General features: G+C 38.0%; 2 protein-coding genes across 2 annotated transcripts in view; both read left to right on the top strand.

Annotated features, from left to right (window-relative positions):
• LOC134854228 (hypoxanthine-guanine phosphoribosyltransferase-like) overlaps positions 1 to 26,662 on the top strand; it is a 449,675-nt gene that overhangs the window by 258,093 nt on the left and 164,920 nt on the right. The window lies entirely within an intron of this gene.
• LOC134854822 (uncharacterized) lies at positions 7,165 to 12,735 on the top strand. The gene is made up of 3 exons (XM_063871181.1): positions 7,165 to 8,890; positions 8,960 to 10,285; positions 10,358 to 12,735. Exons 1-3 carry the CDS (start codon positions 7,165 to 7,167, stop codon positions 12,733 to 12,735), a joined length of 5,430 nt encoding a protein of 1,809 aa, XP_063727251.1.

Genomic DNA, 26,662 nt, shown 5'->3' with positions numbered 1-26,662 from the left:
TGGCACGGAAGCTGTTCATTTATTCTACCATTCCTACTTGAATGCTTAATTCATAAATGACCTTTAAAAAAATCTAAAACAAGTATTTCTCTTCAAAAAATATCAAAAGCGGCTTTGATACTTTTTCCGGGCAACCGCCAGAATTTTTCAATTTTCTGTTTCCTCTTATTTTTGTTTTCTTTTTAGTATTTTGACATGAAGTCCTTCTATCAATATCTACTTCGACTTTTGTTCAAAATTGATTGAGCTCAAAAGTAATAGCTCGAACATTATAATAACATAAGTTATCTTAAACTTGACTCACAAAATCAAACAAACCCCGACTAAAATTTTAATAAAAGGAAGCATAATTTCTTCGTCGCCTTTTAGTTTCTCTTAAACTTGCCACGTTTCCGCTTGACTACTAATTTATTTTTTGAAAGCTTCTCTGCCAATTGGAAATGAACCCAAGCAGTACTTCAACAAAAGGTCAATCTGGTGATTTGACCTCTTCGAAGGAGGCAGTGACTTCAACCAGTGTTCTCCAGAGGTCATCCACAAATGTTCTCACTTCATCCAGAGAACTCATCAGTGCTCGTGACAAGTTCAAGAGTGCAGTGCGAGCGGTGACCTTAATCTCCAGCATGCAGAAGAAGTCAAAGCGGAGACGATGTCAGATTGACAGGGAGGCGGAGAGGGAACGACGGAAGGTTAAAGTTCATTCTGTTGCCTTAAGTATCTGTCAGAGCCTAGCAGAAATTATATAAACCAGCAATAAAAGTTCAAAACGTTGCTTAAGGTTTTGCTACTTCTTGCTGATTCCTTATTCAAATCTCCCAAAACTTTCGCGATTTGAGCTCAAATATTTTTTTACAGAAACTTATCTATTTTTTTAATTATCAACAATTTGTTTCTTTCAAGCAAAAACCAGTTGTATAGGTTCATATGAAGGAGTTCTTGCAATAATATCAACTCAAGATCACTAGTGTCACCCCCTCCCTCTCCGATCATCAGACCCCATCATCTTTTTCAATAAGTTCGTTCAAGTCATTACGAGGCCAAACTGTGCATTCTGTGTATTGTAAACGGATTCCGCAAAAGAACAAAATCAGATTTGTTGCGGAGTCCGCAACTTTACTTCTTTTCTTTGATTTTATTTGCTGTTTTGGTTCTACAAACAAATACTTAAAACATTGTACCGCTCACAATCGCTCCAAAAACAGGCAAGTTTGCGGAATCCGCAACTGTTTTTGCAGAAACGAGAACAATTTGTGGAATCCACAAACAAATAATAAGACATTTGTATACTAAAATTGAGCTGTTGCGGATTCCGCAACTGTAAGCGGAATCCGCAAATTGTAAGTGAAATCTGCAAATTGTAAGTGGAATCCGCATTTTGTTTGCGGATTCCACTTATATTTCCGATTCCACTTATATTTTGCGGATTGCACTAACATTTTGCGGAATCCACTTGCAGTTGCGGATTCCAGAACAACTAGCTATATTTCCCTGTTGCGGAACCCGCAACAAAACAATTGTGCCTACAAAAGTTACGTTACAGCTAATTTTTCGAGGAATCCACGAAACTTTTGTAAGTGGAATCCACTTACTTTTGGAACGTGTTTAAAGATTTGTCTCTGGAATTCAGGAACATACAGACACAAAACTGTGCGCTTATCCAGTGCACAAAACTTGGATTCGTAATGCTAACGCAAAAATTCAATTTCATCATTAAGGTAACGATATGGATGAATGGAACATGTATTTTGGTATTTGGTTAAAGACCTAAAAAGGATTTTGCATCACCGCGTTTAAAATTCTGAGCATAGCAAAAAAGTTTTGTACGTTTTGTCTTTCATTTTAAAGTTCAGCCTACTTTGATCACTCAAAACATATTGGTATTTGATTCAACTTTCGAGAAAAAACACTATTTGAAACATTTTTGCCCGAACAAAACGCGGACGACCAATGTAAACCGGTTCATGAAAATGACGATCATACTGATTGATTTGAGAGCGTTTCGGTTTTAGGGACAACCACCGTTAATTTTAGAACCACGAAAAAATTTTCATTTGACTCAACTTTAGTCAAATTAATTTACCGGCTTAACAATTTTTTTATGTAAAATGATAGACTGTTTGCAATATAAATTCCATTCACTGTAAAATTTACTACACTTACAACCAAATGAAATCTCCTTGCGAAACTGCCGTGGAACTTTGCAGCCCGTTTTCACTCGACTCTGATCCTGCTATGACTTCTGATGGCTTTTGATATCGTGGTTAATCAATAGATTTTTAAAAAAAAAATTTGGAAATCAAAAAATTTTGAAGCAAAAAAGGGGAAAAATTCAGCACCTAAATTTAAATTCAGCAATGGAAAAAATACCTAAGCTTGACGGCAAATTAGGTTACAAAATCTGGGTAGTATATTAGAACAAAAATGGAAAGTTTTCTAATTTTAACAATTTTTTAATTTTTTTGATTACCCTTTGAATGCATAGGTATCTGCCTAAATGATATTTTTTTTCAAATTGTAATCAATTTTTTCTCAGTTACAGTTTCCTGAATTATAGTGGATATGCACATTTTTCTCAAAAACTTACATAGTAACTTTAATAATTCATAGATATGTAATTCCTTTACAAGTACAGCTTTTGTTTTTGTGTCATTTTTGTTTTTCTTTTTGGCCAGCAAAACACCTTGCCCAAACAACTTGATTTAATTTTTTTTGCAATTTTCATGTTAACCACTGTTAATTGTAAACAATTAAGGTCACCTTTCTCTCAACTTGACTTTTGACATTACAGCCAAGCTTTTCTCACTCGTTTCTCTCAACTTTTCAAAAACAGCATGACTTACAAGGAAATGACAAACTTTCAGGTAAAATAATGTTTCAATTTATACGAAAACTCGGGATTAATATCAACTTTTCTGAATAACCCCCTTATTAACAGTTCCCCTTTTTCTAACGTTCGCCTTTTAGTATTCCCCGTACCATGTAATATAATATCCCTATTTATGATATTATATTTACCTTAGTTTTATCCCTGATTTACTATTGTATGATTTTTCATGTACTTACTCAACTGATGCCCAACTGCATGGAACTCCTTTGACTCAACCCTTAAAACTACCCTTACTAACAATTGGTGTACTACTCTCCTCAGGTAATTTACCCAATTATTATATTGGCGCCCCGAAAAAGTTTTGATTAGCTCGTTACACTGTGTTTTTTATTCCCCCACAACCAAAAATTTATGGTTAGTTACTGTTTTTCCTCCCCAGTTTTTACGTCTGCGGTTTATTATATCTTGTTATAATACTTCCCCATTACAATATTATTTCATTTATTTACAGTTAATCGCAGTTTATTTGATTTACATTTAAAAAAAAAAAAGATCAATTATTGCTCTTGATTTCTAACCCATGTAAACTTTAAACGTTTCAATTGTTCATAGCTTCAAGGAAAACAATACCAGGCGTATATTTTACTGTTCACATGCTTAGTGATCAGAGCTGTGCATCTTGAAATCTCATTAGGACTATCGACAGACAGCACTCTTCTTTGTATCAGACGCTTTTTTGCCCGGCGAGGAAAACCATCGAAAATGGTTTCTGATTGTGGGACAAGTTTTGTGGGCTCCAATTCTGAGCTGAAGAAATGTCTAGACAACTTGGAAAAGAACAAAGAATTTGTGGAAAGCATCAATCAGCTGGACGTATCACTCGAATGGAAATTCAACCCTCCTGCGGCCCCTCATTTTGGTGGTTCTTGGGAACGACTAGTTCAGATATTTAAACTTTCCCTGTACAAAGTCATCGGATCAAGAACACTCTCCTATGAAACACTGGCTACTTTCACGACCGAAATTGAATCAACCATGAATTCACGACCTTTAACCAATGTGTCTGACGACATCAAAGATGATCTGCCTCTCACTCCCAACCATTTCCTTCTTGGTCGTGGAACTCCAAATTTACCGCCTGGTATCTTCAAGGACAAGGATTTATCTCTGTCAAAATCATGGAAAGCATCCCAACTACTCGCAGATCACTTCTGGAATCGCTTTCTTCGAGAGTACTTACCAGGTCAGCAGAAACGATCAAAGTGGACTTCTGCGACTTCCAATTTGCAACCCGACGACATGGTCTGGATGTTGGAGGATTTTACACCTCGTGGACTGTGGCCTCTTGCTAAAGTGGTGGAAACCTTTCCTGGACAAGATGGAATAGTCCGCTCAGTGAAGCTGAAAACGCCAACTGGATTCAAAGTTCGACCTGTGGTCAAATTGAGCCGCGTTTTCCCAGTTTCGCAGTAACCAAGCTCCAAATAGCTAACCAACCAAATAATCACGCAACTCAGCCTTCAACATATCAACTCGACAAAGATGAACAAATCTACGACTCGTCAATTCAACTAAGACAATCAGCTCAACGATAGACAAACCAAGATGAAGATGAAAAAGAACAATTTCTGGTTCCCTTATCTACTGGTTCCCTTATCTTTGTATTTTACCGTAGCCTTACCATTTTATTCAATACTTTATTTGCAAGCTCTGCAAATGTGGGCGGGTGTTAATTGTAAACAATTAAGGTCACCTTTCTCTCAACTTGACTTTTGACATTACAGCCAAGCTTTTCTCACTCGTTTCTCTCAACTTTTCAAAAACAGCATGACTTACAAGGAAATGACAAACTTTCAGGTAAAATAATGTTTCAATTTATACGAAAACTCGGGATTAATATCAACTTTTCTGAATAACCCCCTTATTAACAGTTCCCCTTTTTCTAACGTTCGCCTTTTAGTATTCCCCGTACCATGTAATATAATATCCCTATTTATGATATTATATTTACCTTAGTTTTATCCCTGATTTACTATTGTATTATTTTTCATGTACTTACTCAACTGATGCCCAACTGCATGGAACTCCTTTGACTCAACCCTTAAAACTACCCTTACTAACAATTGGTGTACTACTCTCCTCAGGTAATTTACCCAATTATTATATTGGCGCCCCGAAAACGTTTTGATTAGCTCGTTACACTGTGTTTTTTATTCCCCCACAACCGAAAATTTATGGTTAGTTACTGTTTTTCCTCCCCAGTTTTTACGTCTGCGGTTTATTATATCTTGTTATAATACTTCCCCATTACAATATTATTTCATTTATTTACAGTTAATCGCAGTTTATTTGATTTACATTTAAAAAAAAAAAAAGATCAATTATTGCTCTTGATTTCTAACCCATGTAAACTTTAAACGTTTCAATTGTTCATAGCTTCATTTACTTTGAATAATGTATTAAGTTATTTTCATCAATTTTCCCCTTTCAATTCGTTTTTTGTTGCTTTGCTATTCCGAGTCTTTTGTGACTCATTTATGAAAAAACTTCAGTTTTCCCGACTCATTTTTCATTCCGTTCAGAGTCTTTATTGCCTTTTGCGTTCCTTTCCGAGTCTTTTCTGACTCAATGTTTCATTCCTTTCCGAGTCTTTCTCGACCCATTTGTTGTTCGTTTCCGAGTCTTTCCCTACTCATTCATTCATTCCTTCCGAGTCTTATCTGACGCCTTGTATATTCCTTCCGAGCCTTTCTTGGCCCTTTGCTTCCTTCATTGCTTCCTTCCTTCAAGTGTTTTCTGACACTTTTGCTTTCTTATTGCCCGACTCCTTGGTTACCTGATTCGAGTTCTTTTTGGACTCTCAATTTTCGTCATTGTTCTTCGACATGACATTTGTTTGAGCTTTATCTGAGCTCACTTATTCCGCTTGCTTCGAGCCTCACTGGGTTCGTGGCTACATTCGAGCTTCGTCTTAGCTCACCTTATTTTCTGCTTTGAGCCTCTCGGTTCTTGGCTACTTCCTGTCGAGCTTTACCTGAGCTCATTTCCTCTGCTGCTTCGAGCCTCACTGGGTTCGTGGCTACATTCGAGCTTCGTCTTAGCTCACCTTATTTTCTCCTTTGAGCCTCTCGGTTCTTGGCTGCTTCCTGTCGAGCTTTACCTGAGCTCATTTCCTCTGCTGCTTCGAGCCTCACTGGGTTCGTGGCTACATTCGAGCTTCGTCTTAGCTCACCTTATTTTCTGCTTTGAGCCTCTCGGTTCTTGGCTGCTTCCTGTCGAGCTTTACCTGAGCTCATTTCCTCTGCTGCTTCGAGCCTCACTGGGTTCGTGGCTACATTCCAGCTTCGTCTTAGCTCACCTTATTTTCTGCTTTGAGCCTCTCGGTTCTTGGCTGCTTCCTGTCGAGCTTTACCTGAGCTCATTTCCTCTGCTGCTTCGAGCCTCACTGGGTTCGTGGCTACATTCGAGCTTCGTCTTAACTCACCTTATTTTCTGCTTTGAGCCTCTCGGTTCTTGGCTGCTTCCTGTCGAGCTTTACCTGAGCTGATTCCTCTGCTGCTTCGAGCCTCACTGGGTTCGTGGCTACATTCGAGCTTCGTCTTAGCTCACCTTATTTTCTGCTTTGAGCCTCTCGGTTCTTGGCTGCTTCCTGTCGAGCTTTACCTGAGCTCATTTCCTCTGCTGCTTCGAGCCTCACTGGGTTCGTGGCTACATTCGAGCTTCGTTTAGCTCATCAACTGCTTCGAACAACTCTAGTTCGTCTCATTCGCTACGCTACAGCGATAAAGGCAAGTTGTCCTCTGGGAGGTCAACTGGTATAAGTGCAAATTTTATTGCACAGGGATAAATCTACGGTATTAGGACAGGTAGGTAAACAGGTACATCAACTTTAGTTGTCCTCTGGGAGGTCAGCAATCACAATTCGGTCGTCTGCTAAATAGCGACAGGTAGGTAGGTAAATACGTCATCCTCAGTTGTCCTCTGGGAGGTCAACACTCATTGGTGCTAATCTTTGCACCCGGTTTTTTTTGCCGTTTATACTGGTAATTGGTAGGTAGGTAGGGTCGGTAGGCTGGTAGGACCAGGTAGGTTCTTGGACTAGCTTTAAAATCGCAGTTAATTGTTAATACCGAGGACACTTTGAACGACCGCTCAATTTTCCCTCGGAGGTAGGTACAAGTGGTAAGGTACAGTGGTAATTGGTTAAACTTTATCCATTATTTCGCTCCTTCTTACGAGCATCGGTGGTATTCGGTATAAGTTGGTAGGTTGGTGAAGGTAAATTCATATACTGGTATAAGTTGGTAGGTATTGGTTTACGTCTCCTGGTTCAAGGTATGGCCCCATCCGGTAGAAATAAAACGACGCAAAACAATGACAGCGATCCTTCGGAACAAAATGGTACCCAAACGCAAGATACCAATCAAAACGTTCAAGAGACTGGCGTTCGAAAACTGGTTTCGCTTCGACGTCATCACGAAATGGAGATCAATACTTTGATCGACATGCTCGAAAACAACATCTACGAGGAAGAAGATGATCTTGAACTCATCAATGAAACGTTCACTGAATTGTCTCAATTCCAACAAAAACTTGATACCCTGAACGATCAAATGTTACAGGCTGGTTCTGAACACAATTTTGAAGAACATTCTCACTGGACAGTACAGTTGAAACAGAAAATCCGAGTATTTTCAATGAAAGTGAAAAAATATTTGAAAAAACAAGTATCAAATCCTGCTACTTCTACAATTCCAAATAACAGCGCTCAAGAAAATGCTACTTTAATTTTCCCACAGGAAACCGCAACCTCCATGCCGACTGCAAACATAATGGATATACCAAACAACAACCTTATAACCATGAGCAACAATACTCAAGGCAATGCAAGAACAGCTGCCGCTGACGACAACCTTTCGGCGCCATTTCAAGGCGACCAATCATTTTCAAATCCATTTGCTAGTGATGTTCCTAACCACAGCTCACAACAAGCTAGTGCTGCAAACCCTCCTAACAACAACAATCGAGCTTTGGCAACTAATTCAAGCGACACTTCTACTACATTCAGTCGATCAGTGCCAAAACTGAAGCCTACAATTTTCAATGGTAATCCCAACTATTGGTTGCACTGGTATGGTGTATTCGTATCATCGATTCATAATTCTAATATGTCTCCAACTGAAAAGATGATCCATCTTCAATCATTGGTAACTGGCCCAGCTAAACTAATGATAGCTGGTTATGGTGCAAACGGCGACACATACGAACTAGCACTACAACGTCTTCGTGAAAACTTTGGCAATACCAATAGAATTGTCAACTCTTTTTTGCAACGTCTTGCAAATTTCAAACCTCCAAATCTGGCTCAACCAGAATCATACATGCAGTTTTCTGCTTTTCTCCTAACTTTAGTGGACACTTTTGAGCAACTTGGTTTTGTTCACGATATTTGTTCTACAACAAACTTGAACACTGCTCTGGCAAAGCTTCCCGACCCTGTGAGATTAGAATGGAATCGCTTCGTCATCGACAAAGACTACGATCAACCCTCCTTGAGACATCTAGCACAATGGTTTCAACGGTACGCACAGGCGTGTCGCGACATGCCTCCGACAGGTTTCCGAAACCAAAACAATAACAATTTTAACAATTCTTCTGGAAACGCTAAACACCCTAGTGGTTCCCGTTTCAATGGTTTTACTACAAATGGTGTAGGAAATCAAAATCAGCGCTTTAACCATCAGGGAGATCAACAAAACTCTCGTGCTCAGAATAATGTAAACTCGAATGCTTGTCCTAGTGGAGACACCTGTGGACCTCTCTACAAATGCGAGCACTTCAAAGCTTTAGACCCTAAGCAACGAAAAGAGCATGCCCGAAAAATGCACTTATGCTTTAACTGTCTAGGGAATCATAGGTTTACTGACTGCAATTCGAAATCGCTCTGTCGAACCGATAATTGTGGTAAAAAACACCACACTCTACTCCACGATCCTTCTGATACTTATGGAAAAAACCCTAGTAAAGCTGCAGTGAATCGCGCAATAGCTTGTCAGAGATCAGGTCAATCAGCTTTTGTACCAATCGAATTATCAAATGGTGATAAAACACTTTGTACCTACGCTTTCTTAGATAGTGGTAGCTGCGTAACTCTACTACTGGACTCAGTGGCAACTCAACTAGGCTTGGACGTCAACAAGAAGCACTCACTTCCCATATCTGGATATCATGAGACCAAGTCAGTTCAAGTTACATCTGTGGATGTACAAATTAGACCATACAAAAGCACATCGACTCCAATGACGCTCGATGACGTACTCACGGTAGATGAAAATAATTTGGCCCCAGTTGATATTTTTCAACTAAACGCAATGTGCAACAATTTTCCACATTTAAAGCATGTTAAATACCCGGACTTAAACGACAATAGCATATCGCTAGTCATCGGAAACAACAATCCAGAATATCATGAGATCAAAAATACCGTTTATGGCCCCAAGAATGTTCCCTGGGCTATCGAAACCCTTTTGGGATGGACATGCACAGGTCGGAACAAAACGCAATATAATTCCGTTCCATCTGTTCCGGTGAACTTCACACAAGTTCATTCACACAATAACTTAGATGAAAAATTATACCAGAAAGTTCTCAACTGGATGAAAATAGAAAGCACAGGCATCGCTTCTTCAAAACGCTCGCACTCCAAATCGGATAAAAGAGCAATCGATATTCTCGAAAACTCTTGTACTTTAGTAGATGGTCACTATCAAATTGACCTTCTTTGGAAAGAGGATACTGATCTTCCAAATAACCGTTGGCTAGCTGAAAAGCAACTCAACAGCCTCGAATTTCGCCTTAAAAGTAAACCTGATTTAAGGGAGAAATACCGCGCAACAGTCATCACTGACTTAGAAAAAGGCTTTGTCACCAAAATAGATGCAAAACATGACACTGCAATCAAATCTTGGTATTTGCCGCATCATCCAGTGACAAATGTCAAGAAACCAGACAAAGTTAGACGAGTCTCAAATGCTTCCAGCATTTTTCAGGGTAAATCCCTCAACTCGAGTTTGCTCAAAGGGCCCGATCTTTTGTGCAACTTAACAGGTCTCATAATTCGCTTTCGACTAAATAAAATAGCAATATCTGCTGACATAGATGCTATGTTTATGCAAGTGCTAGTCAGCCCAAAGGATAGACCTTTTCTAAGATACCTTTGGAAAGAAAATGGTAAATTAGAAACTCACGAATATACACGACACATTTTCGGTGCCACAGACTCACCATGCGTGGCTTGCTACGCAGTACGACGATGTGCATCAGACAGTAAAAACGACTTTCCTCTGGCTTCTGAAATCATTCAACGGAATATCTACATGGATGATTTGTATGTCACTTCGTCAACGGTAGAAGAAGCCCTCCAACAAATGACACAACTACGAGGATCTTTATCTCGAGGTGGGTTCAACTTGAATAAGTGGAACTCAAACAGTAAACCATTCCTGGATTCAATTGATCCAAATATTTTAGTCAGCCCTAATGATCCAACGCCTAAACATCAACGAGTTCTCGGTGTTCACTGGAATACCAACACTGACTGCTACTTCATCGATAACAAAAAGTTTGTAAAAATTCTACGTATTGGCATTGCTACGCAACGGAAACTCCTGAAGTATACCGCTTCTTTATTTGACCCACTCGGAATAGTGGCTCCATTGACAATTCGGATTCGAAAAGTTCTCCAATCTGTTTGGTCACAAGGTGTTAAGTGGGATACTCCATTAGACACGGATAAACTTCCCGATTTCAAACTTTGGGTAGACGAAATGGAAAATTTCGAAACTGTTTCATTCCAAAGGAACTTCTTTGATAAAGAAAACCCTGCTTCAATCCAGCTTCACACGTTTTGTGATGCATCAGAATTCGCTCTCGCTGCTGTTTGCTACCTAAGAATAGTCTACAGCGACGGCTCCACATCTTTGAAGTTTATAATAGGAAAGACAAGAGTCGCTCCTATGAAACGTGTTACAATTCCCAATCTCGAGTTGCAAGCTGCAGTATATGCTGCCCAACTATCGCTCTTTGTTTCAGAGGAAATTGACCTCAAAGTTGAAAAAACTTATTTCTGGTCTGACAGTACTACTGTTTTGTATTGGCTGCGAACACCTGAAATACGACACAAAATTTTCGTCGCTAATCGGCTTCAGAAAATTTTAGACGTTTCTAAACCTGAACAGTGGTTTCACGTTCCAACTCTGCTAAATCCTGCTGACGACGGTACCAGAGGATACATTGCTTTAGAAATGACCTCAAGCTGTCGGTGGCTACTAGGACCGGAATTTCTGTTGAACGATTCTTCTCAATGGCCTTCACAGGAAAACATTCCTGTATTCGTTACTTCATTAGAGGCTAAATTTGAGCCTATATTTGACATCAAACGCTTCAGCAACTGGAAAAGACTAATACGGACAGTTGCATACTGCTTCTTATTCGCAGAAAATCTCAAACGGAAGATCAACAAACAGTCGAAGGTCGATCTTCAACTCTTGCATCTAACGAAATCGCACTTTCTCATAATTAAAACTGCCCAAAGGACAGATTTTGTCTCTGAAATTTCAGACATCAAAAAAGAAAAACCAATTGAAGGCAAAAGTAGACTTCGAACATTAGCACCGTTTGTGGACAACTTCGGTATCCTGCGTTCTCGTGGACGTCTCACGCGTGCCCCTATCATGCTATCAGCTAGATATCCAATCATTCTCGCTGGTGAAAACCCCAATGTTCGCCTGCTGTTAGCTAACATCCATGTTCTACATTCCCACTGCGGAAAGGAACAAGCAATGGCCATAGCACAGGAAAACTACTGGATTCTTCGCTGCCGCGTCATGCTGAAAAGTATCATACACAGTTGTATACCCTGCAGAAGAATGCAACAACAAGTCGACTACCCTCAGATGTCAGATCTTCCAATTGATCGACTGCCATCAAAAAATCATTTTCCTTTTGCAACGACTGGATTGGACTACGTTGGACCTTTTCCCATCATCCTTCAAGGAAAACAATACCAAGCGTATATTTTACTGTTCACATGCTTAGTGATCAGAGCTGTGCATCTTGAAATCTCATTAGGACTATCGACAGACAGCACTCTTCTTTGTATCAGACGCTTTTTTGCCCGGCGAGGAAAACCATCGAAAATGGTTTCTGATTGTGGGACAAGTTTTGTGGGCTCCAATTCTGAGCTGAAGAAATGTCTAGACAACTTGGAAAAGAACAAAGAATTTGTGGAAAGCATCAATCAGCTGGACGTATCACTCGAATGGAAATTCAACCCTCCTGCGGCCCCTCATTTTGGTGGTTCTTGGGAACGACTAGTTCAGATATTTAAACTTTCCCTGTACAAAGTCATCGGATCAAGAACACTCTCCTATGAAACACTGGCTACTTTCACGACCGAAATTGAATCAACCATGAATTCACGACCTTTAACCAATGTGTCTGACGACATCAAAGATGATCTGCCTCTCACTCCCAACCATTTCCTTCTTGGTCGTGGAACTCCAAATTTACCGCCTGGTATCTTCAAGGACAAGGATTTATCTCTGTCAAAATCATGGAAAGCATCCCAACTACTCGCAGATCACTTCTGGAATCGCTTTCTTCGAGAGTACTTACCAGGTCAGCAGAAACGATCAAAGTGGACTTCTGCGACTTCCAATTTGCAACCCGACGACATGGTCTGGATGTTGGAGGATTTTACACCTCGTGGACTGTGGCCTCTTGCTAAAGTGGTGGAAACCTTTCCTGGACAAGATGGAATAGTCCGCTCAGTGAAGCTGAAAACGCCAACTGGATTCAAAGTTCGACCTGTGGTCAAATTGAGCCGCGTTTTCCCAGTTTCGCAGTAACCAAGCTCCAAATAGCTAACCAACCAAATAATCACGCAACTCAGCCTTCAACATATCAACTCGACAAAGATGAACAAATCTACGACTCGTCAATTCAACTAAGACAATCAGCTCAACGATAGACAAACCAAGATGAAGATGAAAAAGAACAATTTCTGGTTCCCTTATCTACTGGTTCCCTTATCTTTGTATTTTACCGTAGCCTTACCATTTTATTCAATACTTTATTTGCAAGCTCTGCAAATGTGGGCGGGTGTTAATTGTAAACAATTAAGGTCACCTTTCTCTCAACTTGACTTTTGACATTACAGCCAAGCTTTTCTCACTCGTTTCTCTCAACTTTTCAAAAACAGCATGACTTACAAGGAAATGACAAACTTTCAGGTAAAATAATGTTTCAATTTATACGAAAACTCGGGATTAATATCAACTTTTCTGAATAACCCCCTTATTAACAGTTCCCCTTTTTCTAACGTTCGCCTTTTAGTATTCCCCGTACCATGTAATATAATATCCCTATTTATGATATTATATTTACCTTAGTTTTATCCCTGATTTACTATTGTATTATTTTTCATGTACTTACTCAACTGATGCCCAACTGCATGGAACTCCTTTGACTCAACCCTTAAAACTACCCTTACTAACAATTGGTGTACTACTCTCCTCAGGTAATTTACCCAATTATTATAACCACTTGGCAAATTAAATGCGAGCACATTTTTTTTGAACTTGAACCGCTTTGTCTTTTGCATATTTGGCATATTTATGTATTAGAAAGAGCAAATGTATCAAACTAAAACCTATAAGATAGGGTCAACAAGCTTTCATACACCTGAAAAAACAAAGACGAGGTTTTTCTGTAAAACTCTCAGAAACAGCTCTTAAATTCCTGGAAGCTTTTTTGTGCGTGCAATTATTTGCCGAGTGCTTAAACAGAAACAAGTTCATACGGTTTTGCTAGTTTGTGTTTTGAATTCCCTTACAGAAGAGCGGGTGTATAATTTTAATATCTGTAAGAACAAATCAAGAACTATTCAAGAAAATGCCATTAATCCTATAAAAGAACCTATCAATAAGCCCAAAGAAATTAAAACTCGTCTTATTAATAGTCATTTTCTTTTGTGTATCTTTTGCAGATGTAATTCAAGTAGCAATCAAGATCAGACGAAATGTAGACACACTACTATATCACAACAAACTACATGGAAAGTAATCGCAATTTTTTCAGCAAAACCATGTCTCGCGCAAAAATTGTTCCTATTGGTAGATTTAGCAGCCATGAAATTTGGTCAATCCGTCGTCCCAGGTTGTTCAAGGGCGACACCCCATTAGTGATTGATTCTCAAATTGAACGTCTTCTGATTTATACATTCCACCTAGGACATTGAAGCAACCCACAAAAAAGCATCTTCTCAAAATGAAAAAAAAACCAGCAATGTGAACAAAAAACAAAAATAGATCGGCGACACCATAACATCATTTTCAAAATATGGCATCTTGAGCATCAAAGTTTGCTTAAAACTGGAAACATGACTGCTTTTATGATTTGTGTGATTAAACATATTAGTATTTTTGTTTTTATGCGTTGACCTTCTTGGTTTCAGAATAGACTTAGAGACGTCTGCATAGCAGAACGATCATTTTTGATAATCTGCTATGCACTAATCAGCAAAAATAAAACTTGGATCGCTCTATCTTATTCTCTTGAGCGTATCAGTACTACGAGTACCAACTGGAAGGGCGTTGCCACAACTGGCATTGTCACACAACAGCATCGTGGAGTGGTCGAAACGGATAGTGGGTTTAAAAGAGGTGATATTCGCAAAAGATAGTATTGACGTTCAAATACTACTCAAAAATTGACCCATGATTCTGACTAGACTACCGTCACTGAGACAAGAAGAGACAGAAGACGACAAGGCGTAAACGCAAAAGAGAAACCGAGAGTCACTTAATCAAGAAAAACAGAAAGACTTGAAAATGAAAGAAAAAGGTAAGACCAAGAGGGTTATTATAAGGAACAGTCCCGTGGTACGATGCGGATACCAAATCAAAAGGTTACACATACCTGTGTCCGTGACAAGAATATTGAAGACGATTCCGAGAAAGGAAAATGAATAGATACATTCAAACAGTGTCCACAAGAGACCTATGGACGGAACTGAGATACATTCGTAAGAGAAAAGATAATCGCATTCAGAAAAGACAATCGCATTTGTTCAAAAGGTACAAACTCATATGTCTCGTTCCAAAAACAATTGAGTACCTAGAGCAATTTCATGCAGAATTGGTAGAATTGGCATCTAGAGCAGACTGCAGGGAGCAAAAAAGTCTGCAAGGACCAAGTGGGTAGATATGCTGAGCGAGAATATTTCCGACGAAAAGTTAGCCGCAACCCGTACACCCAAGGAAGCATCCGACGGGAACGAGGAAACAGTCCGGGTTTCCCAAACCGAAATAAAAAAAAACAAGTAGAAAACGGCCCATCTGGAAACTAATACCTACGACAGAACAAACAATTTTATAAATGTGGAAAACCAATCTCGACCTGACATTTCCGGGAAGCCCGGTAAAAGACAAAGAAGTCTCTTCTAAAGGTTCCAGACGAGGCCACTTTGAAAAAATAACTCATAACAAGTGTTAACTATGCGGAATACAGAGAAGAAATCGAATTCGAGACGCAACAAGAGAAACAGGAGGATAACCGAGACCCAGTTTCAGTCGCGGAACTCACGTCCACGAATGGAGGGTAAACACTATATAACAATTACACGATACTGGCTACGAACGAGACATTCGACGCTAAAAAACATTGCAACTTTCAAAGAGAAAAGTTTGAATGGACACTGGGTAAATTTTGAAACCCCAGTAGACACAATTATTGCAATTGCAGGATCAAAAAGCCTATAGCAATTGCACGTTCAGAAATTCCTAAATAGCAGAAAAACTACAAAAATCCAAAGTGGCAGCATGGAAACAGATCCCTCAAGCAGATACAGCCCACAACCTTGCATGTTAACACGGTGCTTACAGCGATCCACTATTTTGACTGATTTGCGGAGGGTGGACGGTTAATTCTGCACCGTTCAATGTAGTAAATGGACACGGGCAAACATAATTGGTCGAAATAGCTTCCCATGAAATTGGATTCAAATTCCACAAGAAAAACCCAAAACCGAGAGGTTCTCAACATTGATATATAAGACAACTTGGGTTCAAATATAGTCAGTTGGGTCAAAAACTATAGGAGGCTATGTGCGCAATTCGAAAGACCAAAATATCACGTAGTTAAAACATAATGCGTAAAAGAATTCAAAGCAGTTCAACAAAAGGGTAGGACAATACCCATTCAGCTCTAAGATAGAGTCGAACTAGAGTCAACAACAAGATGACTGATCAAATGCCATGACAAACCCCATCATATTTAGGAAGAATCAAACAAACCGGCACTGGATTCAAAGCAAATTATCAAACACAAACCAATAAAGTAGTAAATGCCCAACATAGAGCTCCTACTATATAACGTAGACCAATTTATTAAAGTTCCAGGTCAAGGGGACATATTGTTTTGATACAAAAATTAAGATATGCTTAAGTACAACTCCCGCTGGAGCAGAAGACCAGAAAACTTCAGCTTGTATGGTGCAAAAGCAACGGGAATTTATTAATTCTAAACGGAATTTTGCGGCTGGCTTTTCAAATACGGTCGAATTTCTAGATGATATTTTTATCGCCACAAAAAGCAAGAAAACAGTGCACCAAGTGGTGCTTAAAACCGTGTTACCATCTCCGGACCCAGGAGAAAATTCGTTTGCAAACAAATCCAATTGTGGCAATTTACCATTATTGTCGAAGGGACCTGGCCACTGATAAAGAGATGAGAAGCAATCAATCATTGAAGGCAACGAAGACATCCGAACAAATAAAAAAAATTTCATCGGGTCGATACATCATTTCACAAAATGTATTCTAAATTTAGCCGCAGAGACAGACCCACTGAGGCGAATACAGAAAATAGTGAAAAAAATAGCTTTAACTGGCTTGAAGACACCAAGAAAAAATTTTAAAAAATTAAGTAGGTCGCAGAATTTACAGAGTACCAATTTTTTACTCTTCAATCAATATTTTTGAACTCACACGAAGAAAAACACTCAACTAACGATATAGATTATAGGGATTGTTGGATTAGTATAACACTTCAAATACTGCCTCCACGGGAAAACATTTACGATAAATACAGATCGTCAAACCCTATTAAGTGCTAAAAGGCATGGAAAAAATAACAGCCTGTACTGCCCAGGATAACCAGATGGACTGATAGATTATTACCATTTAACTTCGATTCAACTTTCAACTAGTAGCGTCCAATCACGATGACGGATTTGTAGTAGCTAAAATTAACGCTTTTAGTTCAGAACTAGAAGAATTTGACAACATAATACTCTATGAATTAGCCAATCGGAATTGAGCACTAACAAAATGGATTGACTTTGATTGAAAGAAATTTTCAGGAAATAGGTAAGCAAATTGACTCCGCCCTAAACGCGAATACGAAACAGCTGCCTGTAAGTTTTAAAAAAAACGTAAAAGCATTCAAAGTTCACAAACAACAAAAGAAGTATCTGCTGATCTTTTCTGCAACAAAAACCGAGCGAAAGGAAAGAAGAAACTAAAATTGATGCACCCACCGAAGCAGACAAACAAAGACATTTTCATGTGGAAAGCAACCCTCAAGCACTGGACATTTCGGATGCAAAAAAAATACGTCAGAAAGTGACCACAACACCATCTCGATTGACAAATTGCCAGAAAAAGAAGGAGCCCACGAGAGGTGGCCGAAATAAGAGAGGTAGTCGAAATCATAGTGGCAAGGAGCAAACAGCGAGAGCTGGAACGGAAAAAGCGAAATGCAGCCAACCCAAAAAAAAATTTCTCACCCGATCAACAGGGGGAGCGTGCAGTTCATCAAGACGAAAATACCATCGCATTTCAAGACAAGAAACACGTGGGAGCAACATGAAACCGAAACCACGAATGCAGACGGAAACCGAAAAATGAATCCGGGAAAAGAACCTAATTAAATATGGACAAAAGACAGTCAGGCCCATGTGGGAGGAAATTTAAGGGAATAGTCTTTGACCTAGACGACAACGAGCAGCAGAGAGAAAAAATACTACATCAATAAGCTTGCTTTCACCTAGCAAATTAAAATCTCAAAATAACCGCGCTCAAACATAAAAACAATCAAAAGATAGAGAGACCCAAGCAGAAACCGAGATGGGCCTGATACCTATTGAACCCGAAATAAATTTATCCCGCAAGGATCAGGAAGAAATTGAAACACACCAACTGACAACCAACCGCAGACCAACCGCAAAAGACAACGAGACGTTGGCACCAACGGAAAAGGCGCTAAAAACAATGCCGGAGGACGACGATACACCCATGTACAGAATGAAACTACACCAAGTGCTCGTCTACCTTTGCATAACCGCTGCAACCCAAAAGATAAAAACCTGAGGCCACTCAAGGAACAAGACTAGGATTCAGTCAAGAGAACGTATGGAAAACTCTTCTGTAAAATCAGGAACCAGCTCAGTGTTTGTATTGAGTATTTAGTTATCGATCACCAATTTGTCATTACTACCAAGCTTCGCGATACAGTAAGGGAAAGCGTGCATCTCTTATATCAGGGGAGAGACGCGATGCCTAACTTTGCGAGGATTTTAGGCTCCAGAAAATTCGCCGTGCTGTTTTGGCCATGGGACAGAACTGCAAACAGTGCTAGCACCAAGGTAAAAACTTTAGAGCCGTAATTGGGGGAAAAACCATTCGCCAATAGATAGGGTAGTAGAACCATATGAGGAAACCCCATTAGAACTTGCAGATGCCGTGCCTCACAAATTGAACAAAAATACGCGTAGCAATAGATTGGTTTTTCAATTACCCAACCACTAAGGTAGTCAGCAAAACAACAGCGGATAACGCAATAAAACTCTTGCAGAGGTACATAGTGAATAATGGGGTGTCGAGGAAAATCAGGTGCGACCATTTCCAAACGTTTACAGCTTAAATTTTTCAATTCTGTTGTAAAAACGATAATCTCAAACTTCTGTCTGCAACGGTGGATGACCATAGAGAAAAAGAGTTGGTGGAGTGTTTCACGTGTTGGTGGAGGGATAACGTTAAACTGTCTACCTTTTCAGTTTGAAGAAACCTTGAGAGATCGACTCTAACTCCAAAGCAAGTGCACAATATGGACTAATGGTCTGATGACAAAGTCACGGTTGAGCGCAGAGCACTGAGGGAGCAACACCCAGAGATGATCAATCCTGTTTGAACAAATAGCTCGAAAAACAAAATTTATCGCACAGAAGGTGAAGAATCCAAATTAATTTCACAAAAATGCAAAACCCAAGACGGGAAAAAACTATTATACGGCACTCCAAACGCCGCATGGGTTCAAACATTCAGGAAACAGCTCCTGTTAAACAGTGAATTTGCGTTTGTACATAATCCACAATTAAATGGCAACTGTAGACCAATGCAACTAAGTGACTTTGTAGCATATAAGTCAGCCAAGCATTCAGGAAACGGCTCCTGTGAAACAGTGAATTTGCGTTTGTACATAATCCACAATTAAATGGCAACTGTAGACCAATGCAACTAAGTGACTTTGTAGCATATAAATCAGCCAGGCATAACAAGAACTACCCGCTCTTAGACATAGAAAATCCAGAGTTTATAACACATCCCCTGTTTATAGAAACTTCCGAGGGAAAATACATAATTAATAGCCGTATCAAGAAAACGGCGAAACCACAAGGACAGAACACCGGAAGAAAACAACCAGACCTTCTGAAACAAAGTACCAGTAAGCCACAAAAAATTACTAGTAAAGGAAACAGACGACAAATTGGTAAGCAAACAGGATGCTTACCCAAACTAAGGGGAAAGCATTTTATTATACCAGCAAAAACGAAAAACCGGAGCCAAAGAAAAAGAAGATTAAGACAAAGAAGTATCCTCCATGTAAAAGAGCGTCAGCACAATCACGTACTGATACCCTAACAATAAAAATTGGAAACCCAATCCCAATAATGCAGGTGCGGTCTAAAAAGCAATCGAAAGAATCACAACCATCACCAAGCCAAGAAGCTCGCTCCATAAAAAATTTGGTGGGCGAACCAGAGGAAGTAACAGTCTGCTTAGAGTTCCTGAGGTAACTGGAACCAAGAGAAAGAGAGGAAACGAGCCAAACGACTGAACCAGAGGAAGGAAAGAGAAAAACCCTGAAGAGAGAAGAGGATGAAACAGTATAACTACGAGATTAAAAATAGGAGACTATTTCAGTTTTGAAAGTGGGCGGCGGAGTGTTAGCAATCCGGATTAGTTTAATTATCATAATACATTTTAATTTGACTTGAATTTTTCTGACCTTATTTATATCACCTTCATGGTATTAGAACAGACGTAAACACGTCTTCATAGAAGATCGATCATTTTTGGTTATTTTTTTATCCAATAGTCAGCAACAATAGACCTTGGATCGCTATATCTTATTCTCTTGATCGTAACAGTACTACGAGTACCAACGGAATGGCGTTCTAACTGGAACAGGTAGTATTACGACCTGTGTCTCAAAAAAAAGGAGTAACAACAAGATGAAAGATTGCCCAGATATCCGTTAGACTTTTGGTCAAAAGAGCGAGCAGCAAAATTTGTATTTTTTGTATTAAAATATAAGGTTTAGGAGAAGAGTGGTTGAACGTGCCAGGCTCAGAAAATCCAGCTGAGATTGAGTCTAGAACACTGAAGTATTCGAATCTGAATAGGAACATTCCGATTTTAAGGTCGGCTTGCTATTTACTGCCATTTTAGATTGGCCCTTTTAAACGAGAGTAATCTTGTGACTAGAGCGTAGAGAAGCAGTTCCGGGGTCAACCAAAAGCCGATATCTTAGAACTTTTTTTATCAAAACCTCACTACGTCTTACGAAATTAGGCTCAAAAACGTTACAAGATAGGAACTCTTCCTAAAAAGATCTAAGATAGTGACTGTTCCTACAAAAGTTTTCAAACCTTTTTTCATTTTTTTTTCATTATAACCAGTTTAAAAGTTTTCTGCTGACGCAGAGTTTAATTTTCTGCTTCTGGCAAGGACCAACTAATTTAGTGCGCAGCGATTCAAAAGAACTGGAAACGCTCCTCCAAAGTTTTTTTCCTTGTCAATAAAACTACTTTTTACATGCGTCTCCCAACGCCAATCGTGATTCGTCTTGAGGAAATACTATCCAGATCAAAATGATACCTGGTTTAGATTTGGCAAAAAAAATGATCAATCGCATTGGAAAAAGCGTTTTAAAAGGATTTTAGATTCTCGGATGGGATGTCACGAATTGTATACACTTTCCCAGCAACAAAAATAGCAAATGTCGAGAAATCAACCAAGCGTATTAGAGTATTTTGCTGAAAACTGTACTGATGTTCTGAGACGAGTGTTCAAAAAAAAACAAGCTGAAAATACAAATTGAAAAACAGTTTTAGACCTTTGCTTTTAACATAAATTTAATCACAGGGCAAAACAGAGTTAATGTTTATCCATTAATTTTAACGGACCTGTCAATTTTATCTTGCGGTTTATTTAAGCTCTCAAAAGATGTGTATACCCGCACTCAGTAAAAAAAAAGAAAATAATCGATTATATTATAAATATAATCGTACTTTTTAGCAAAATTATAAATAATCATTAGCGCCAACTTTAGATGTTTAGGCGATTTAAAATCCATTATAAGGATCACAGTTTTTATATTTATAACCGTACTTTTAGAAAAATTATAATTGATTGTAAGCGCCAATTTTGGATGTTTAAACGATTTATAATCTATAACATTTATAAAGATAACATTTTTGGTGACATTTCATTTTAATAAGCTATAATCAATGATTATAAATGTTCAGAAAATTTTTATGATTTCTTATAATCTATTATATCAAGGCTACAACCCTTTCTTCTATAAAAATTTTATCGCACAAGAAAAATCAAATATAATGTATGAAAATTTAGCTTTTCGGAATGAAAACACAGTAAAAATCATATTTGTTTTAAATTTAAGCTATAAGTACAAAATTACACTTTCTTCTAGTTCATCAGATTCCCCTATTCATGAAAGAAGTGATGGCCCGTGAGATGCACCTTCCGGTGACAGGTGGATGTAGGTAGGAAGCACTTTCAGGTGACAGGTGGATGTAGGTAGAACGCACCTTCAGGTGACAGGTGGATGTAGGTACGATGCACCTTCAGGTGACAGGTGGGTGTAGGTAGGATGCAATTTCAGGTGACAAGTGAGTGTAGGTAGGATACACCTTCAGGTGACACGCGAGTGTAGGTAGGAAGCATCTTCAGGTGACAGGTGGTTCAATTTTATACAAGGGGACTAAGCTCGAATGAAACTTGTTTTCAAGCAGTTTTCTGGACCAAATTTTTTCAAATTGATGGGTGCTTCATAAGACAGTTTTATGAAAGTGCTGACTTATCTCAAGACAAATGGAAACAAGGAGGTTTGTTTTGAATTTTTCAACCCATCTTTTCAAATGATTTATTGGGTATGCCAACACAACACCCCCCCCCCCCCCAGTCTCTTATCTTGAAAACTTCGGCTTGAAGGTAATATTGTTTTTTGGTCTAAGTTCTATCGGCTAAATGGAGGTTAAATCCTGGCGAGACGTTGACACAACCTAGTTTAAAAAAGGAAACACTCGCATTATCATGTTTAGGCGTTTTAAGAATTTTTTGAGGTCGCACTAATTGAAAATCTTATTTTCGAAAAATTGTTCAAAAAATTGAATCCAAAAAAAACTTTAAGAAATGATAGCAACTGAAAAAGCACACAAAATGAAACATAAAGAAATGAATTGAAGCAGTGACGTAGGATGAATAAGAAAGTATTATACGCCAGTAAAATGGATTGCGATTCAATAAAATTTGAGAAAAAGGTTTCAAAAAATAATCGATTAGAACCGATTAAAAGGTTTTTTATATTTTCCAAAAATAGGAATATTATAATCCATTTTGTTTGATTATAATCAATTCTTTTTGAAATTTATTGGGACTGTCAATAAAATCCTGTATTATCATTTGTTGTTGTTTTTTACTGAGTGCGAGTATTCAATCTCAAAGGTTGATTTTTGATTTCGTTTTTTATATATTACCTGCTTATATTTAGTCATTGAACTTGTCTTTTTTGTTTATGTAGACTTTGCAATATTACCAAGGTAATAATCAAAATCATAAATCTGAAACTAAATTGCTTACTCAGCAGTTGCTAGATCCTTATCTTGAGTTTCTTTCAAGATAAGACAAATTGTTAGATACAGTTCCCTAACACATAGGGACGTTTCTTCACAACTTTGAAAAAGAATGCCATCCTCTTTATTAGATGAAAGCCGGCGTAATTCTCTTTTTAACTGAACACAATTAGCGGCCGTAAAATGGTGAAGACAAATTCGAATCGCTTTTTGTCCGTCTGTTAAATTCAGCGACGGGTTCCACATTTTTTCTTATTAGTTAGATGTTCTATTTTGCTTTTGATTTTGAGATTTTTTTCTTATAATTTATTGGATCGTTTTGTTTTTATTTCTTTTGGTTTTTTAGAAGATTTGATTATTTGTTTGATATTAGATTTAAAAATTGTAATTTCACAAAGTCTGTCACATAGGGTTGAAATTTCGGGAAAACTCCGTGTCACATGTGAATTACATGTTCATGTAGTTTGTAAAAAAAATCAAATACAGATATGTATTTACTTTCATTTTAAATTATAAACCATGTAATAATTAACTCGTGGTGTATTTTTTTCAAAAACGCAACAAACAAAACCAATTTTTAAAACAAAGTTTTAACCGGAAAAAAGTTAGAATATTACTACCATGCTGGAGATTTTGTGTGCCATTTGTATGCCAAAACATATTCCATTGAAATTTTATAACTTAATGTTCCGACTTTCGATACGAAAGTGACGAAATATTTGTGCTCGGGGTGGGTTTTTTTCTTCAGACAAATTTCGACTTTTTAACTAGCCATTTTTGAATGATTTTTTTACAACATTCGAAAGGTATTGTTGTCTTGAGCTCAAATTTGAAAAGATATTTTACCTGTGATCATTTTTCGTAAAGTTACGGGGGTTTAAAGATTGCCATTTTGGCCAATTTGGGACAATTAACGCGATATATTTCGCGCTATTTACGCGTAAGCGGAGAGTTAATCCGCCTTAGAAATCGTTCCAAATTGGTTAAAAGAAGTTAATGTGCCATAATTGGTTTGTTATAAGGAGCGAAATCTATCCTTTTGTACTTTGTATGGCGTGTGGGGAGATGATTTTCATAAAAAATTTCAAATTTTAGAAAAATTTTTTTTTTTGATTTTGTTTTTATTTCATTGAATTTTTAAATGTTATTATTGCTCCATAAACCTTAAAAGGCAGTCGGAACATTCAGGGTTTCGCCCTGATACGAGCAGTCTTGTTGTTCCGACTTTCGATACGAAAGTAACGGAATATTTGTGCTCGGGGTGTGTTTTTTTTCTTCAGACAAATTTCGACTTTTTAACTAGCCATTTTTGACGAGATTTTTTAATATCATTCGAAAGGTATTGTTGTCTTGAGCTCAAATTTGAAAATATATTTCACCTGTGATTATTTTTCGTAAAGTTATGGGGGTTTAAAGATTGCCATTTTGGCCAATTTGGGACAATTAACGCGCGATATATTTCGCGCTATTAACGCGTAAGCGGAGAGTTAATCCGTCTTAGAAATCGTTTCAAATTGGTTAAAAGAAGCTTTTTTGTCATAATTCTTTTGTTACAAGGAGCTAAATCTATCCTTTTGTACTTTGTATGGCGTGTGGGGCGAGGATTTTCATAAAAAATTTCAAATTTTAGAAAAAAAAAATTTTTTTCATTTTATTTTTTCTTACATTTAATTTTTTAATGTTACTACTGCTCCATAAACCTTAAAAGGCAGTCGGAACATTCAGGGCTTCGCCTTGATACGAGCAGTCTTGTTTACATTTGCTATCCATTTTGTTTTAAAATATTTTGTCTTCATTTCTACAAAACCGCAAGCACAATTGAAAGAACAAATATAAAGTACAAGCCTGGAAAAACTGCAAGAACAAATATAAAGTACAAGCGTGGAAAAACTAGCCACTTCACGGTCATTTCACTAAAATAGAAATAAGTAGTACTTCTTATTACAGAAAATTAGAAATAATTGGTGTTTCGTATTACAGAAATGAGGTTTAGTTTTGTAACTTTTCTTCTTTGCAATTCATCCATATGACTATAATTAGATTTAGATACACAGACATAAAGATCATATTTTACTTTTCTACTCAAAAACAAGGTTTTTTATGCGGTCCAAAAATATTAGACTGATAATTGAGCTTTTGTTTTCATTGAAATCTTAGATTTATTTTCCTGATATGAACTTCAAGCAATCAGGTTCCAGCATTATAATGAAACTTTCAAAATAACAAAATTATCATTTTTGGGCTGTATAACAGAAAAGACCAGAAATCAGCGCGGGTGACCAAATTTTGTTACCTAAAAACGTGTTTTCAAAGAATCTTTCAAAAATGGCAGTAAGATTGTTATACCATAGGAAGTTAAGAAAAAGTACACAGAGGCTGAGCGGAGCGAATCGAACAAACAAAATAAAAAAATATATGTCAATCAAAATTCTCGTAGGTGTCGATAAAAGTTCATTCTAGGCAGACATGCTAAGCAAAACAGCCAAAAATTGCGACGGCACAAAGCTTACGAAGCGGAAACCAAGCCGATAATTTTCGGGCAGACATCAGTTGCGCCGAAAAAAAATTGTAACATTTTAAAGCCCCACTTTAAAATTACAAGGAACAATACTTGCAGCAATGATGCAAATTACTTATGGCACTAAGATGTGGCAGATGTGGCAACTAAGCCGAAAAAAAATGAGCAGAAAAACAAATGTCCGGTAATTCAATTTTTACCAAAAAAAAACTTCAATCTCATTCATACTGGAAAAAAAGACCTGGAGACCAGATCTTAGGTTGCAAAGGCGACCAAATTACCTCTAGCCTAAGTGGGAACAAGTGGGAACGAACCTAGAAAGTGTTTATTTTGTCACAAGAAAAATGCCCGATAAGAACTTTTACTACAAAAGTATTCGCATTACCAATATAAAAGTTCTCTGACGTCGCAGTACCGTAATTGACACTCATAGGTCAACTTCAACATTTTGCCACATTAATTGACCGATTTTTGTTTTGTCATTTTTTCATTGAAATGCATACTTAATAGACACAAACTGACAAAAACTTTTAACTGCATTGAACTGAAATAAAAAGTAAAGTTTTCAAAAATTCATTTTTATCCATAATTACGGTGAAAAAACGTATTCAAACGTATTCAAAATAGATTTGAGGATTTTTAAAGATTTTTTAACCTATTTATACCCAATTATAACCTATTTTTGAAATCTTGTTTCAATTTTTTTTATCTATGCGCGTCCAGACAACTCGGCCAAAGACAATTCAGCCGATTTGAAATTCAGACAATTCAGCCAAAAATATGCAGACGATTCAGCCAATAATAATGACCGCCGCAGTCGCGCCTACGTGTTGCGAGCGTGCCAACAGAGGGTAGGACTTTATACGAAATTTAGAGCCGGTTATCGCCGCGAAGCGACGACGCGCGCGTAGCCGCCCACTGGCGACCTTAAACCGAGAAATAACTCCAACACCGATTTTTTATTTCGAATCTAGCGTTTTGTAAAACTGGCTGAATTGTCTCAGGCTGAATTGTCTGTATTTATTTGGCTGAATTGTCTGAATTTCAAATTGGCTGAATTGTCTTTGGCCGAATTGTCTGTGCGTGTCTGTTTTTTATG

The sequence above is a fragment of the Symsagittifera roscoffensis genome, chromosome 9 (genome assembly GCF_963678635.1).
Source record: "Symsagittifera roscoffensis chromosome 9, txSymRosc1.1, whole genome shotgun sequence".
Lineage (NCBI taxonomy): Eukaryota > Metazoa > Xenacoelomorpha > Acoela > Convolutidae > Symsagittifera > Symsagittifera roscoffensis.
The sequence above is the reverse complement of the archived record's forward strand: the minus strand, read 5'-3'. Positions and strand labels throughout refer to the sequence as shown.

Bases quoted from the DNA above. Each gene is read 5' to 3' on its own strand.
- LOC134854822 (XM_063871181.1), top strand. From the start codon at position 7,165: ATGGCCCCATCCGGTAGAAATAAAACGACGCAAAACAATGACAGCGAT. The intron at 8,891-8,959 runs GTCAATCAGCTT...ACGCTTTCTTAG, and splicing joins AATAGCTTGTCAGAGATCAG to ATAGTGGTAGCTGCGTAACT. The intron at 10,286-10,357 runs GTGGGTTCAACT...CAAATATTTTAG, and splicing joins ACGAGGATCTTTATCTCGAG to TCAGCCCTAATGATCCAACG.